The 13,157-nt window shown below is 45.8% G+C and overlaps 1 protein-coding gene across 1 annotated transcript in view; it reads left to right on the top strand.

Annotated features, from left to right (window-relative positions):
• Positions 1–11,672, top strand: part of FAM78A (family with sequence similarity 78 member A) — a 12,041-nt gene extending 369 nt beyond the window's left edge. Inside the window, exons 1-4 of the mRNA XM_070955815.1 lie at positions 1–180; positions 450–643; positions 2,107–2,880; positions 10,716–11,672. The exon at positions 1–180 is cut by the window's left edge and continues 369 nt beyond it. Of these exons, the coding sequence (XP_070811916.1) occupies positions 2,543–2,880; positions 10,716–11,244 (867 nt within the window). The 5' untranslated portion in view covers positions 1–180; positions 450–643; positions 2,107–2,542 and the 3' untranslated portion in view covers positions 11,245–11,672. The remainder of the gene's footprint in view (positions 181–449; positions 644–2,106; positions 2,881–10,715) is intronic.
• Positions 11,673–13,157: the final 1,485 nt, after the last annotated feature.

The following is a 13,157-nucleotide window of genomic DNA, read 5'->3' as shown; positions in this document are numbered from 1 at the left end:
GAAGAGGAGGCGAGGAAGAGCGCGGCGGCTGCGGCGTTGGCCGGCTGGGAAGGACGCGGAGACGCGCGCGGAGAGACGGAGGGCGAGGAGGAAGCGCCACCGGGGAGGGGGGCGCCCAAGAGGAGCCCCCTGCACGGCTGCTGGCCGCCGGGGCCGCCTCCCCCCCCACACCTCTTTCAGGTGGGGGCCCCTCCGCGGGGGAGAGGGGGGGCGGAGAACGTGGCGGCCGGCGATTGTGAGGTGCCTTGCGCGGTCACCAAAGGCGCGATTGATGCGCAAGCGAGTGGCGGAGCTGGGGATACACTACTAGGGCGCCCAAGCAGCCGACGGTGGGGAGACAGCGCAGGAGCCTCAGACCCGGTTTTGAGCGGCGGGGGAGGGTTAAAAAAAAAAGAGAAAGAGACAGAAAGGGGGTGAAACCCCAAAAAATCACATCCAATCCAATCCAGAACCCGCCAGAGGAGGAGGAGGAGGAGGAGAGAGAGAGAGAGAGAAGGGGTCCAAAACACAACACGGAAAAAAAAACAAAACACAAAAACCCAACAACCAACCCACGAGAGAAAAGTTGAAATCAAACTTTTTCCGCCTGGCTTTCCAGCACCCCGACTTCGCTTCTGGAGAGGAGAACGCGCGGGAGATTGAGGTGGGTAGAGAGGCTGGCCGCAAAAGAAAATTACGCGTGGGCGTGTAAATGCTTTTTTTTTTTTGGGTGGATGGATGGAATTGTCCACTGGTGATGAGGACTTAGTGAAAAAAGCTGGATATTTTAGAACCTCTGCAAACTTTGAAAGAAGATCCTTATTACAATTATTAACACTATCCCTGCCCAAAGGTGAGTAAAAGGCTTCAGAGACCTGAGCGAGAGAACATCCTGGGTCAGAAATAAATAAGCTAAATTCTGAATTAATGGCTCTGAGAGGAACCTTTTGCTTCCATTCTCTTATTTTTTTTGCCCTTCCTACTGTTTTGCGGATGTGACTAAAGAAAAATCTACAAACGGAAGGAAGGAAGGACAGATGTGTCTATTCACTTAAGAACTCTTCTTCGGAGGAGGAGGCCTCGAGAAGGTCTTGACTGGCCTCACTTAAGACAGCTTAGTTCTAAAACAGTGAGGGTAACCCAGGACTGTTAACAGCAAACACACAAATTGTGATCCACCTTGAAAACTGGTGAAGATTGTATTGACAGATTTGGAGAGTCAAAACTGGACTTTGGATCATTAAAACTCCTGTAAGTTTAAGCAGCCTTTATTGATTATGGCCCAATTTATTTTCTTTCTTCTTCCTTCCTTCCTTCCTTCCTTCCTTCCTTCCTTCCTTCCTTCCTTCCTTCCTTCCTTCCTTCCTTCCTTTCCTTTCTCTCTCTCTCCCTCCTTCTCTTTCATTTTCCTCTTTCTATCTCTCGCTCTTTCTCTCTCTTTCATGTACTATCTATCATTCATCATTCATCTATCTTCTGTCTGTATCTCTGTTCTCTCTATATATCATCTATCATTTATCTTATTATATCTATGGTATCTTATCCATCTGTCTATCTATCTATCTATCTATCTATCTATCTATCTATCTATCTATCTATCTATCTAATTTATTTCCCACAACTCTTAAGGCAGGAATTAGGTACTACATGCTGATATATATATTTCCTAATATTTCCACTTGGAGTTCATCTCTTATATTCCAATACAGTTTACAAAACAGGGCAAACTTTAATTTAATTTTCATTTAATTCATTTGAGTGCTAATATTTATTCTTGTCACGTTTTCAGCTTTTATTCTGTTCCTTTTACTCATGCTGATCTGCCCAGAGTCGTTGCTTGGTCAGATGGGCAGCAATATAAATTTCATAATAAATGAATCTGCAGGACCAGAAAACTGTGACTATTTACTGAGCTATTTTTGAATGGTGTTTTTTTTTCTTTTTCTTTTTTTACATCTGGGCAAATGTTTTTCAGTAGCTGAAAAAGGACATTAAATAAGAGTCAATGGGTTAAATATATCGAAATTTACCAATTTGGGCTTTTGCTCGGGCAATGCTTGAAAAAAAATCATTTTGGCTGTTTCAAAAACAAAATTAATGCTTTTTTTTTTTCCTGCTTTCCCAAAGGGGAAGTTATGAATGAATCTCCATCAGGAAGCGAAAATTTGAAGCCGTCACCGAGAAACTAGAACCTAGAGATGAAAGAGAAGCATTTATTCTTCGCCTTCATCTTGTTTTAAAAGATTAAAAACCAGAAGAGAAAGAAGAAGAAGAAAAAAAAAAACCCAAAGAAATATATCAAAGCAAATATAAGGCCAGTTGATTGTAACTCACCGATCAGGGAATCGAAGACAGCTGGTTAACGGTCTTTACACACACATACACACAAATCAAGCAAAAGTGGATTATTGGACTCCCATCTTCTCGCTTTGGAGCAAAAGCTGTGGATTTGGCTCCGTGGCACGGAGAAACTTATCCCCTAGGGCAAAAAAAAAGAATTTTGATTTATTCAGCCTGCCAGAAACTGGTTCAGGCCTTCTAAGGAGAATGCGTCTTCTATCCTATGGATATCAGTTTTGAATTGACCGATGAAGAAGATTGTTGGTGCCTTCTGGCGATCGTGCTGGTACTTTGGGCCATGGGCTGTATCCAAAGCATCAGCTGCAAGGCGAAAGGCTTTCGGGAGAGCATCACCGTCCTGGATATCAAGACGTCCATTGACCCCGTCCCCACCAACATCGACGAGTCATCCAGCGTGGTGTTGAGATACCGCACCCCGCATTTCCGCGCTTCGGCGCAAGTCCTCTTGCCTCCGGTGCCCAAAAAGGAGACCTGGATTGTAGGCTGGATACAGGCTTGCAGTCACATGGAGTTTTACAACTATTATGGCGACCATGGCATGTAAGTGACTGTCCTTTTTGGGGGCGGGAGGAGTGGAGAAGGCGGTTGACAGGGTTGGTTGGACTAGTGCCATTGCAAGCCAGGCTGCCTCTCTGCATTTTGGGCAGGATATAATTTTGGGTTTGTTTAAGGGGTAGTGCAGTGTTTCTCAACCTGGCCAACTTTTAAGAATTCCTGAGCCAGCATGTTTTGAGATGGGTGGGCTTCGACCTCTAGAATTCCCCAGCCAGCATTCTTTAAGGTGCATGAATTTCAACTCCCAGAATTCCCCAGCCAGCAAGTTTTAAAATGAATGGATTTCAACTCCCAGAATTCCCGAACTAGCATGTTTTACAGTAGGTGGACTTCAACTCCCAGAATTCCCTAAGATGCATGGACTTCAACTCCCAGAATTCCACAGGCCAAATGCTTTAAAAGGCATGGGCTTATCAGAATTCCCCAGCCAACATGCTAGGAATTTTGCGAGTTGACGTTCACACAGCCTAAAGCATGCTGGCTGGGGAATTCTAAAAATCCACCCCTCTTCAAGTTGCCCAGTTGCTGAGAAACACTGGGTTGGCATATTGCGCAACTCCAGAAAATGTAGGTTTAGTGTGTGGAAAAGTGTGTGTGTGTGTACGACACACAGTTTTGCACCATCAGCATATTGTCGTGTTAACTTCCTCTTGGTTTAACACAAGAAACCTCCGGAGGACCGACGTAAGCAAGAATCAAAGAATCACCTCTGCCAAGCCTGTTAAAACTCACAACTCTACAACAGAGGTCAAGATTCCCCCTGCCATTTCACGGCAGGGCAAATAGAGGAGGGGGCAAAATGATTTGAGGGCAATTTGCAAGTCTTATATGATCCCAAAGTCGCCTCTCCTGGATAATACGAGGCTGCAAATTTGTAGATGCCCTCCTTTTAAACCTTGAGCCGTCGTATTGAACATGTTGTCTTTATCTTTTTATAATTTCAGTGATCACAATTTATCATGATCTTCTTTAACTTCTAGGTTAGAGCGCTCTCTGATAGGTCTCCATCCGTTACTTCTTGTCCTGCTGTCTAAATGCTTTGGAGAATAGGCCAACCCCTCTCATCCCTGTGACAGCCCATCAAGGTCTGGAAGAAAGCTATTGTGTCACATCTCATCTTAGAACAGAATAGAAAAACAGAGTTGGAAGGGACCTTGGAGGTCTTCTAGTCCAACCCCCTGCTTAGGCAGGAAACCCTACGCCACTTCAGACCAATGGTTATCCAACATCTTCTTTAAATTTGTTTTATCTCTATTTTAAATTTTGTATTTCCATGTTTTATTTTTATGGCTGTTCACCGCCCTGAGTCCTTCGGGAGTAGGGCGGTATACAAATTCAATAAATACAAATATAAATACAAATACAAATACAAATCTTCCGGTGTTGGAGCATTCACAACTTCTGGTGGCAAGTTGTTCCACTGGTTAATTGTTCTCACTGTCAGGAAATTTCTCCTTAGTTCTAGGTTGCTTCTCTCCTTGATTAGTTTCCACCTATTGCTTCTTGTCCTGCCCTCAGGTGCTTTCTTCCTACCCTCAAATCTTTCTCTTTGTTAGACTCACTAGACATACCGTACTTAGTTGCCATCCTAGCCTCCAATCCTCTTATCATCTTTCTTGCTTTTCTCAGCACTCTTTCTAGGATCTCAGCATCATTTTCTGTATATGGTGGTGACCAGAATCGGAGTTGGTTGAGGTTGAATTTAGGAGTTTTATGGCATTCAAATCCACTCTGGTCTCAGACAAGATTCCAGTCCAGTGATGGTTAACCTGTTTGGTGCCGAGTGCCGAAAGCACGCTCACATGCGCGAATGCACGCACATGTGCCCGAACCCCCAAAATGCAGTGCGAGCACCCCCCCATGCATGCGCCTTGCCCCCACGCACATCCCCCGCAGATGCGCCCCCTCGCGCATGCTCCCCAGCCACCCCATGCCCCATTTTGGCTTCCAGGTTGGTGCAGGAGGCCTTCCATGTCCAAAACGGGGTGTGGGGGTGGCACGTGCGTGAACCCCCAAAATGCAACGCGAGTGCCCCCCTGCGTGTGCATCCCTCACAAATGTCCCGTGCCCCGCGCATGCATGGCAGAGACCCAAAAGACCAGCTGGCCAGCGGGAGGCGCGCGCGCATGAGTGGTGAAGCTGGGCTGGGGCGACGGCTGGCGTATCCGCAGAGAGGGCTCTGTGTGGCACCTGTGGCACGCATGTCATAGGTTCGCCATCATGGCTCTAGTCCTTATGATGCTGAGTTAAATCACCCTGGGATGTAGGAAACGCCTTATCATTGCCCTCAAAGCCCTTGTGGGCACTCGTCCAGCCTTATCTAGTCTTTCAGCTCAAGATTGATTGATTGATTGATTGATTGATTGATTCAATTTATATGCCACCCTTCTCCGGAGACTCAGGGCAGCTTACAATATGTTAAGCAATAGCCTTCATACTTTTGTAGATACCTGCTTAGTAGGGCTTTCGGCCCACCCTAAGCGGTGTTCTTTTTTATACAAAGTCAGCTTATTGCCCCCACAATCCGGGTCCTCATTTTACCTACCTCGGAAGGATGGAAGGCTGAGTCAACCTTGAGTCTGGTGAGATTTGAACTCGCACTAATTGCAGGCAGCTGGCAGCTAAGTGCTAATTAACAGCACTTTAGTCCGCTGCGCCACCAAGGCGCCAAGATTGTCTGAAGCTCGACCATACTTAGCTTACTATGGCATGCTGAGGCATGGCAGGAATGCTTGAACCCCTGACACCTGGCTGGCTGTTAACACAGGAAGTAAAAGAGGAAGCTTGCTCTGAGTAGCCTTACCAGCGCAAGAGCAAAAAAGGAAGTTGAAAACAGCAGGCGTTAAAAAGAAACAGCCATCTGCAGAAGAAGATTAGGAGTTTGCTTCCTATTTAAATCTGGCCTTGTTTTTTTTTTTCTAAAGAAAAGGACTCTAGAAAGGTGCAGAGAAGATCAACCAAGATGATTAGGGGGCTGGAGGATAAAACTTATGAAGAATGGTTGCCGGAACTGGGTATGTGAAGAGGAAGACCAGGGGTGACACGATAGCAGCCTTCCAATATTTGAGGGGCTGTCACAGAGAGGAGGAAGGGGGTCAACCTGTTCCCCAAAGCACCAAAAGGCAGGAGAAGAAGCAACGGATGGAAACCAATCAAGGAGAGAAGCAACCTAGAACTAAGGAGAAATTTCCTGACGGTGAAGACAATTCATCAGTGGAACGGCTTCCCTCCAGAAATTATGGGAACTCCAACATTGGAGGTCTTCAAAAAGAGACTGGAGAGCCTTTTGTCTGGAATGGCATGGGGTCTTCTTCACGATCATTGCAGCATCCCCGCGGTCACTGATCACAATACAGAGACTTGGCAACTGACTCATATTTACGACGGTTGAATTGTCACCTTTTGCGACCTTCTCACAAGCAAAGTTGGTGGGGAAAACCACAGATCCACTTAACAACCGTGTGACTAACTCAACAACTGCAGTGATTCACTTAACCACCGGGGCACCCAAGGTCGCAAAATGGGGCAAAACTCATTTAACCAGTGTCTTGCTTAGCCACATAAATTTTGGGCTCAACAGTGGTCGCAAGTCGAGGACGACCTGTACTAACGAGGGAGAAAAAGACAGAATATAAATTCCTGATGGAGATCAGATGGAAATAAAGTAAAAGGCAAAGGTTCCCCTTGCACATACGTGCTGGTCGTTCCCGACTCTAGGGGGCGGTGCTCATCTCCGTTTCAAAGCTGAAGAGCCAGCGCTGTCCGAAGACGTCTCCGTGGTCATGTGGCCGGCATGACTCAACGCCAAAGGCGCATAGAACGCTGTTCCCTTCCCACCAAAGGTGGTCCCTATTTTTCTACTTGCATTTTTTACGTGCTTTCGAACTGCTAGGTTGGCAGAAGCTGGGACAAGTCACGGGAGCTCACCCTGCTACGCGGCACTAGGGATTCGAACTGCTGAAATGCCGACCTTTCGATCAACAAGCTCAGCGTCTTAGCCACTGAGCCACCGTGTCCCAGTTCCAGATGGAAATAGCCTTTGGAATTATGCTCGTCCATCAGTTGGGACCTGTTTTGCTTATGGGTTCCTGTTTGGAGTTGCACGTAGTGGGGGAAATAGCAGAATAATCACCCCAAAAGGGCCACGCCATCCTTCCTGGCCCTTTGGTCTCAGCCCCGGCAAGGCCAAAGGTCTCCAGAGAGTCATTCAGAATCCCAGACATGTCTTGGTTGGGAGCTGAAAGACACCCGTTTCCTGAGGAACGTCAAGGAGACTTCCTTAAATTTGCAGAAACAGATGAGTTTGGAAGATAGTAGATGGGCGAAAGGGCTTTTGTTTTCGCAGATGTGCATGCCAGGCACAAGGGAAGTCGACTCGCAAACGGTGAGGGCTTAGAAAAGATGGTGGGCTGGACCCAGCTGTTTGGGGGGTTTGTTTTGCTGCAGCCTTGAGCGAAATAAACCAGGATGCTCCTTGTCGGAGGCAGATAACGTTCGCTTGATTTCCAGGCGACAAACCAACCGAGCATTATCTGCAGATCACCTTGCAGGGACAGAATTCACATGGCGGGCAGGCTAGGAGGAGGTTAGCCGATGGCCACACCTTCCCTGACCTAAGAGGTTGAACAGAAAGGCATCGGCTTTCCTCCGATGCACCGAGTAGTTACTTATTTATTTGGCATTTCTTTTATTTATTTAGCAGATTGCTTGCGACAGGTCACGAAAGCTTCTGCCTTTCAAATAACACCTGGCCAATTATTTATTTTTTTTACACCCCTCTGTTTTTGACACACACACATACAAGCAGACATAAACATAAAACAATATCTATCTCTATCCATCCACCCATCCATGTCATCTCTCTCTGTCTGTCTCTCTATCCATGCATCCATCCATTTATCCATCCATCCAACTACCTATGTGTCTATGTGTCTGTCTACCTACCCACCTCTTTCTTTCTCCCTATCTCAGCTATCCACAAACTTATCCAAGCTGTCTTTCTATCACTCTATCTCTCTACTCTCTTCCATCCATCTCCTATCTATCCCTCCCTCCCTCTGGGTCATCTCTCTCTCTCTCTCTCTCTCTCCCCTCCTCTCTCTTTCTCCAAAGCACAAGGAGAGAAGCAACCTAGAACTGAGAAGAAATTTCCTGACAGAACAATTAATCGGTAGAAAAACTTGCCTCCGGAAGTTGTGAATTCTCCCAACACTGGAAGTTTTTAACAAGAGATTGGACAACCATTTGTCTGAGATGGTATAGGGTTTCCTGCCTGAGCAGGGGGCTGGACTAGAAGAGCTCCAAGGTCCCTTCCAACTCAACTCAACTCAACTCAACTCAACTCAACTCAACTCTTCTACTCTGCTCTGCTCTGCTCTGCTCTACTCTACATTATCTATCTACCCTTTGTGTTTATTTTTTTGTAAACCTCAGTTGGGCAAAGCGATGCATCCCAGCACAGCAATTTTCAAAGCACTACATTATGACTATCATTAAGTGTTGTACCTTATGATTCTTGACGAATGTATCTCTTCTTTTTATGTACACTGAGAGCTTATGCACCAAAGACAAATTCCTTGTGTGTCCAATCACACTTGGCCAATAAAGAATTCTATTCTATTCTATTCTATTCTATTCTATTCTATTCTATTCTATTCTATTCTATTCTATTCTATTCTATTCTATTCTATTCTATTCAGGAATGAGCCCAAAATTTGGGACCATGACTCATGTGGGATTAAAATTTGGCCAGTCCCCTGATTGTCCTTTTCAACACTTCCTGCCAGCATCCTACAAGGAAAATCAATGGGGAAGCTGGTGGGAAGTCAAAAATTGCTTTTGAATGGCCCAGCCATAATCACTCTGTCTGTCTGTTTAGATAAGGAAATATCTCTGAAATAATGACCCAACAAGTTATGGGTTCTCTATTTTGTGTGTGTGTTATATAATATGTAGTAGGCATACACTGTGTACATATGGTTTGTTTTTAACTCTTCTAAAAAATAGCAATTAAATTATGGTATTCCCATTGCATCACACCAAGCCGATTGATTATACGCCATCAAATTCTGGTTTTCCTTCCTAGCGACTGCATGGATAGATTTTTCTACGATCGCATCCCTAACCCGCTCTTTCCAATTTCATGCTTTGGTTAAACAAGGCTTATTCAATAAAGCTCGGCTGGTTGCGTTGGATTGACAAGCCAGCGAAGCTGCAGTAAACCACGATTTTCGAAAAGACGGGGCGGGGTTGGCTTCGCAAAGCAGGTTACATAAATAAACAAACAAGCAAATGCTGAACTGAGAACTGGTTGGCGGTTTGCCGAAAACTGGGCAGCATTTTCTGCCCTGCTAGGAATCTAAAAAGAGATTTCCACGGATCGCAGGCAAGAACTGAAACAGGAAGAGAGAACTTTGGTTTTGAAATTAATTTGGATCAAGAGATGCAAAAAAAATAGGGGAGTTTTTGAAATTTGCAAAGGCCTCTCTTTGAGTTTTTTTCTTTTCTTTTCTTTTTTACCTTGCTAGCAAACTATGAGGGCAGTTGCAAAGTTTCCAGTTGTGGTTATGAGCCGAGGATGATCGGTAACCACAGAACAATTCCGACGTAGTGGCGGTGTTCGAACAAGCGAAGCTCTTTGGCTGCATTTGGGAACTGATCAAGGAGAGAAGCAACTTAGAATTAAGGAGAAATTTCCTGACAATGAGAACAATTAATCAGTGGAACAACTTGCCTCCAGAAGTTGTGAATGCTCCAACACTGGAGGTTTTTAAGAAGAGATTGGATAACCATTTGTCTGGAATGGAATAGGGTTTCCTGCCTGAGCAGGGGGTTAGACTAGAAGACCTCCAAGGTCCCTTCCAACTCTGTTATTCGCTTATTCCGAGTCTTCCAGTTTATTGTTTTTTTCAATTGAAATTGAAAACTGGATAGAAAATTGAATGTAGAATGGGGATCCAGACTGGGAGCCTTCTAGTACATTACAACGCTTGCAACCGTGGGCAAGTATGTGGTAAAGCTTTTGTAAACCATTGTCCTTTAAAATAAATGAAAGTCTGGGGTTTAGTCATCTGGGAAGCTATTTTGAGGTTGTGATGACGAACGGAGAACTGCTTCTTTGCAAGACCCATCGCTTGGCTTTCAGCCACCTCTTTGGGTGGCTGTCAAAGAAGATTAGGGAGGTTGAGAAGATTAGTCTCTCAGTCATTGCAGGCTACGGTTTGTTTGACTGTAGCTTGCTGAATAAACCACCATTGGTGGTTTTGCTGCATCCATTCTAGGCACAACTGAATCAACTATATGCTTAGGACAGTGTTTGATATTAGCCGATGAGCGTTAAGTCAAGATCGTTGCTTCTCATCTAAGACACGTGGACTTCAACTCCCAGAATTCTCCTCTGAGGGCTGGAGGATTCTGGGAGTTGAAGTCCATGTGTCTTAAAGTCACCAAAGTTGACAAACATTGAGATCAAGATGGCCCTAATTCACCTTCAGGCCCAGAGATAGCATGATCGTAGATAGATAGATCATAGACCTGAATTTTGATCACGTGACTGTTATCGTAAGTATTGTGCAATGGTCATTAAGCATCGTATGTTTTTGCAGTGCTGTTATAACTTTGGTCACTAAATGAATAATTGCAAGGTTGTATTTGTGGGGGATGCTAACTGATTTGTGCCTTGCAGAACAATCCCAGGAACGATCGTGATTTGTTGGGTCCAGTTGAGTTGCCTTCTTCTGCCGTCTTCATGCTCACCTTCTATGAATTCTAAATTCTAAAACCTTCTTCAACCTGGTCCTTCTCTCTCACTTTCCGCCCAGGTCAAGTTGGGAACTTCCCGATCTCCTCGAGGGCAAGATCCAAGCCATCAGCGACTCAGACGGCGTCAACTACCCCTGGTACGGGAACACCACCGAGACCTGCACCATCGTAGGTCCCACCAAGAAAGAAGCCAAGTTCACCATCAGCATGAATGACAATTTCTATCCCAGCGTCACCTGGGCGGTCCCAGTGAGCGACAGCAACGTGCCCAAGCTGACTTGCATCCACCGGGATCAAAGCTTCACCACGTGGCTGGTGGCCACCAACACTACCACCAACGAGATGGTCATCCTGCAGACTATCAAGTGGCGGATGAAACTGGGCATCGACGTGGAGCCCAGCCATCCTCTCGGGCGCCGGGCGAAGCTGAGGGAACCTTCTGCTCAGGAGCAGCCCCAAATCCTCAGCAAGAACGAGCCAATACCACCCAGTGCCCTAGTCAAACCCAACGCCAACGATGCCCAGGTCCTCATGTGGAGGCCCAATGACGGGCGCCCCCTAGTGGTGATACCCCCAAAGCATCGGTAATCGGAACCCCCCTGTGGCAAGGGGGGGACAGAGGAACGGAGAGGGGTAAAACAAAAAAAAAAAACACTTCGTATTTATGAGAGAGAGAGAAAAAAAATCAGCAAAAACAGAGGTGCACTTTTAAACTCATTTATCAGAAAAAACAGACAAAATGCAGCCATTCTGCCTTGTCCCATCAGAACGGATCTCACTGTGCTTGCCAAGGTCAACTTTAAGGACTGCCTTCAAGATTTCTAGCCTGGGGGTGTGTGTGAGGGGAGGAGAGGGGGTGAGCGGGCTATCTGATTCCCTGATGCCCCGCTCTTACTTCCAGGTTTTTAAAAATTCGCTTTTTCCTCCCTTTGGTGGTTATCTGATGTTCTGCTTGGTGGACTTAAGGTGGGGCCGCTTCTAGAGAAAGGAAGGAAAAAAAGTGGGTTTTATTTGGAGGAGGGGGAGAAAAGAGGGGTGGGAGGCATCGGTTGGGATGGAGGAAGGAAGGTAGGAGGAAGAGAAAAAGGAGGGAAGAAGGAAGGAGAGAAAGGGAGAAGGAAGAAAGGAGGAGAAAGGAGGGAAGGGAAAGGTAAAATGGATGGAAGGAAGGGAGGAAGGGAAGGAGGGAGGGAGGAGAGAAAGAAAGAGGAAAAGGAGTGAGGAAGGGAGAGAAAGAGAAGAGGAAGGGAGGGAGGGGGGAGAGAGGGAAGGAAGGAAGGAAGAACGGAAGGAAGGAAGGGTGGGAAGGAGGAGAGAAAGAAAGAGAAAGGAAAGGAGTGAGGAAGGAAGAAAGGAAGGAAGGAAGGAAGGAAGGAAGGGAGGGGTGAATGAACGCGGCAGTCGTGGTGCACAAATGCGGACTGTGGATTTCCGTGGACCAGGGTGTGGATGATGGGTTGAAAGTGGTGCCTGTTTTCCATTTTTGGTTTCCCCCCACCCCCCAAAAGCCAAGTTGTGTGGCCTTACCCAGACGTTTGCTTTGCGTTGCCAAACATTTGCCTTAATATGCATTTTGGGTCTCCATGAGCCTGGCAGGGAGAAGAAGGAGGGGTGTGTGTGTGTGTGACCAGCAAGGAATTGTGTTCTCCTTTTTCTTTTTAATGTGCGTGGCAGAAGCTTTACTGTAAGGAGGATAGGAATTGTCTAAAAAGACACCCCTTCTCCCCCACAAAAAAACCCGGTCTTGTTTCTGTCGTGGGGGGTCGAACACACAGGCTGAAATGTCACCGGTTGAGCTCATTTCTGCACCATTGGAACTTCTACCTGTGGCAGAAAGCCAGGTCTCTCATCCCATGGTTGAGTTAGGGTGTCCCCACGAATGCTGACAAAGGATTCGATTCCAGTGGTTTTTCCTTGATCGTTTCCTATTTATTTTTTTCACTGATTTTCCTCTTAAAAAAACCACGACGACACTTCCGTTTTCTTTAAGGGGGACTTCTCTCCCTTTAATTAAAAGATTCCTGTTTTAGAAATCCCCCGTTTTACAGCTTTCACGCCAAGCACAGCCGAGATCTTCCCTTTGTGGATTTGCACCGAGCAAAAAAAAAGGGCCCTATTTTTTTTTATTGAAAAAAAGAGAAGAAAAAGGAAAAAAGAAAAAAGAAAAAAAAAAAAGGGGGGAGGGGAGAGGGAATCAAAGTTGAAAGCCTCTCCGTCATTTACGGTTCAGCTTGGAAGAATGAAGATTCAGGATGCAGAACGATCAAAAGATAGTTTACCGTTCACTGTGCCCAAGTAGGAAGTATGGTAATGGATGCAAAGCAGCCGAGAACAAATTTTGAATTACAGTAGTGGCCAAAATTGTGGAAACCTTTCCACAATCTTAGATACTTGAAGGCCACTTCTGTGTTTCTTTTACAAAATTCTGTCTACTCAGATGCACTGAATAGTCCTTAAGTTTATTCTTCCAGGTTCGGCCTATCTTGTTCATAGTTGGTTTC

Source organism: Pituophis catenifer, unplaced genomic scaffold (genome assembly GCF_029215685.1).
Source record: "Pituophis catenifer annectens isolate HBS135680 unplaced genomic scaffold, rPitCat1.0.hap2 SCAF_17, whole genome shotgun sequence".
NCBI classification, from domain to species: domain Eukaryota; kingdom Metazoa; phylum Chordata; class Lepidosauria; order Squamata; family Colubridae; genus Pituophis; species Pituophis catenifer.
This window is presented reverse-complemented; position numbering and strand designations above follow the sequence as displayed.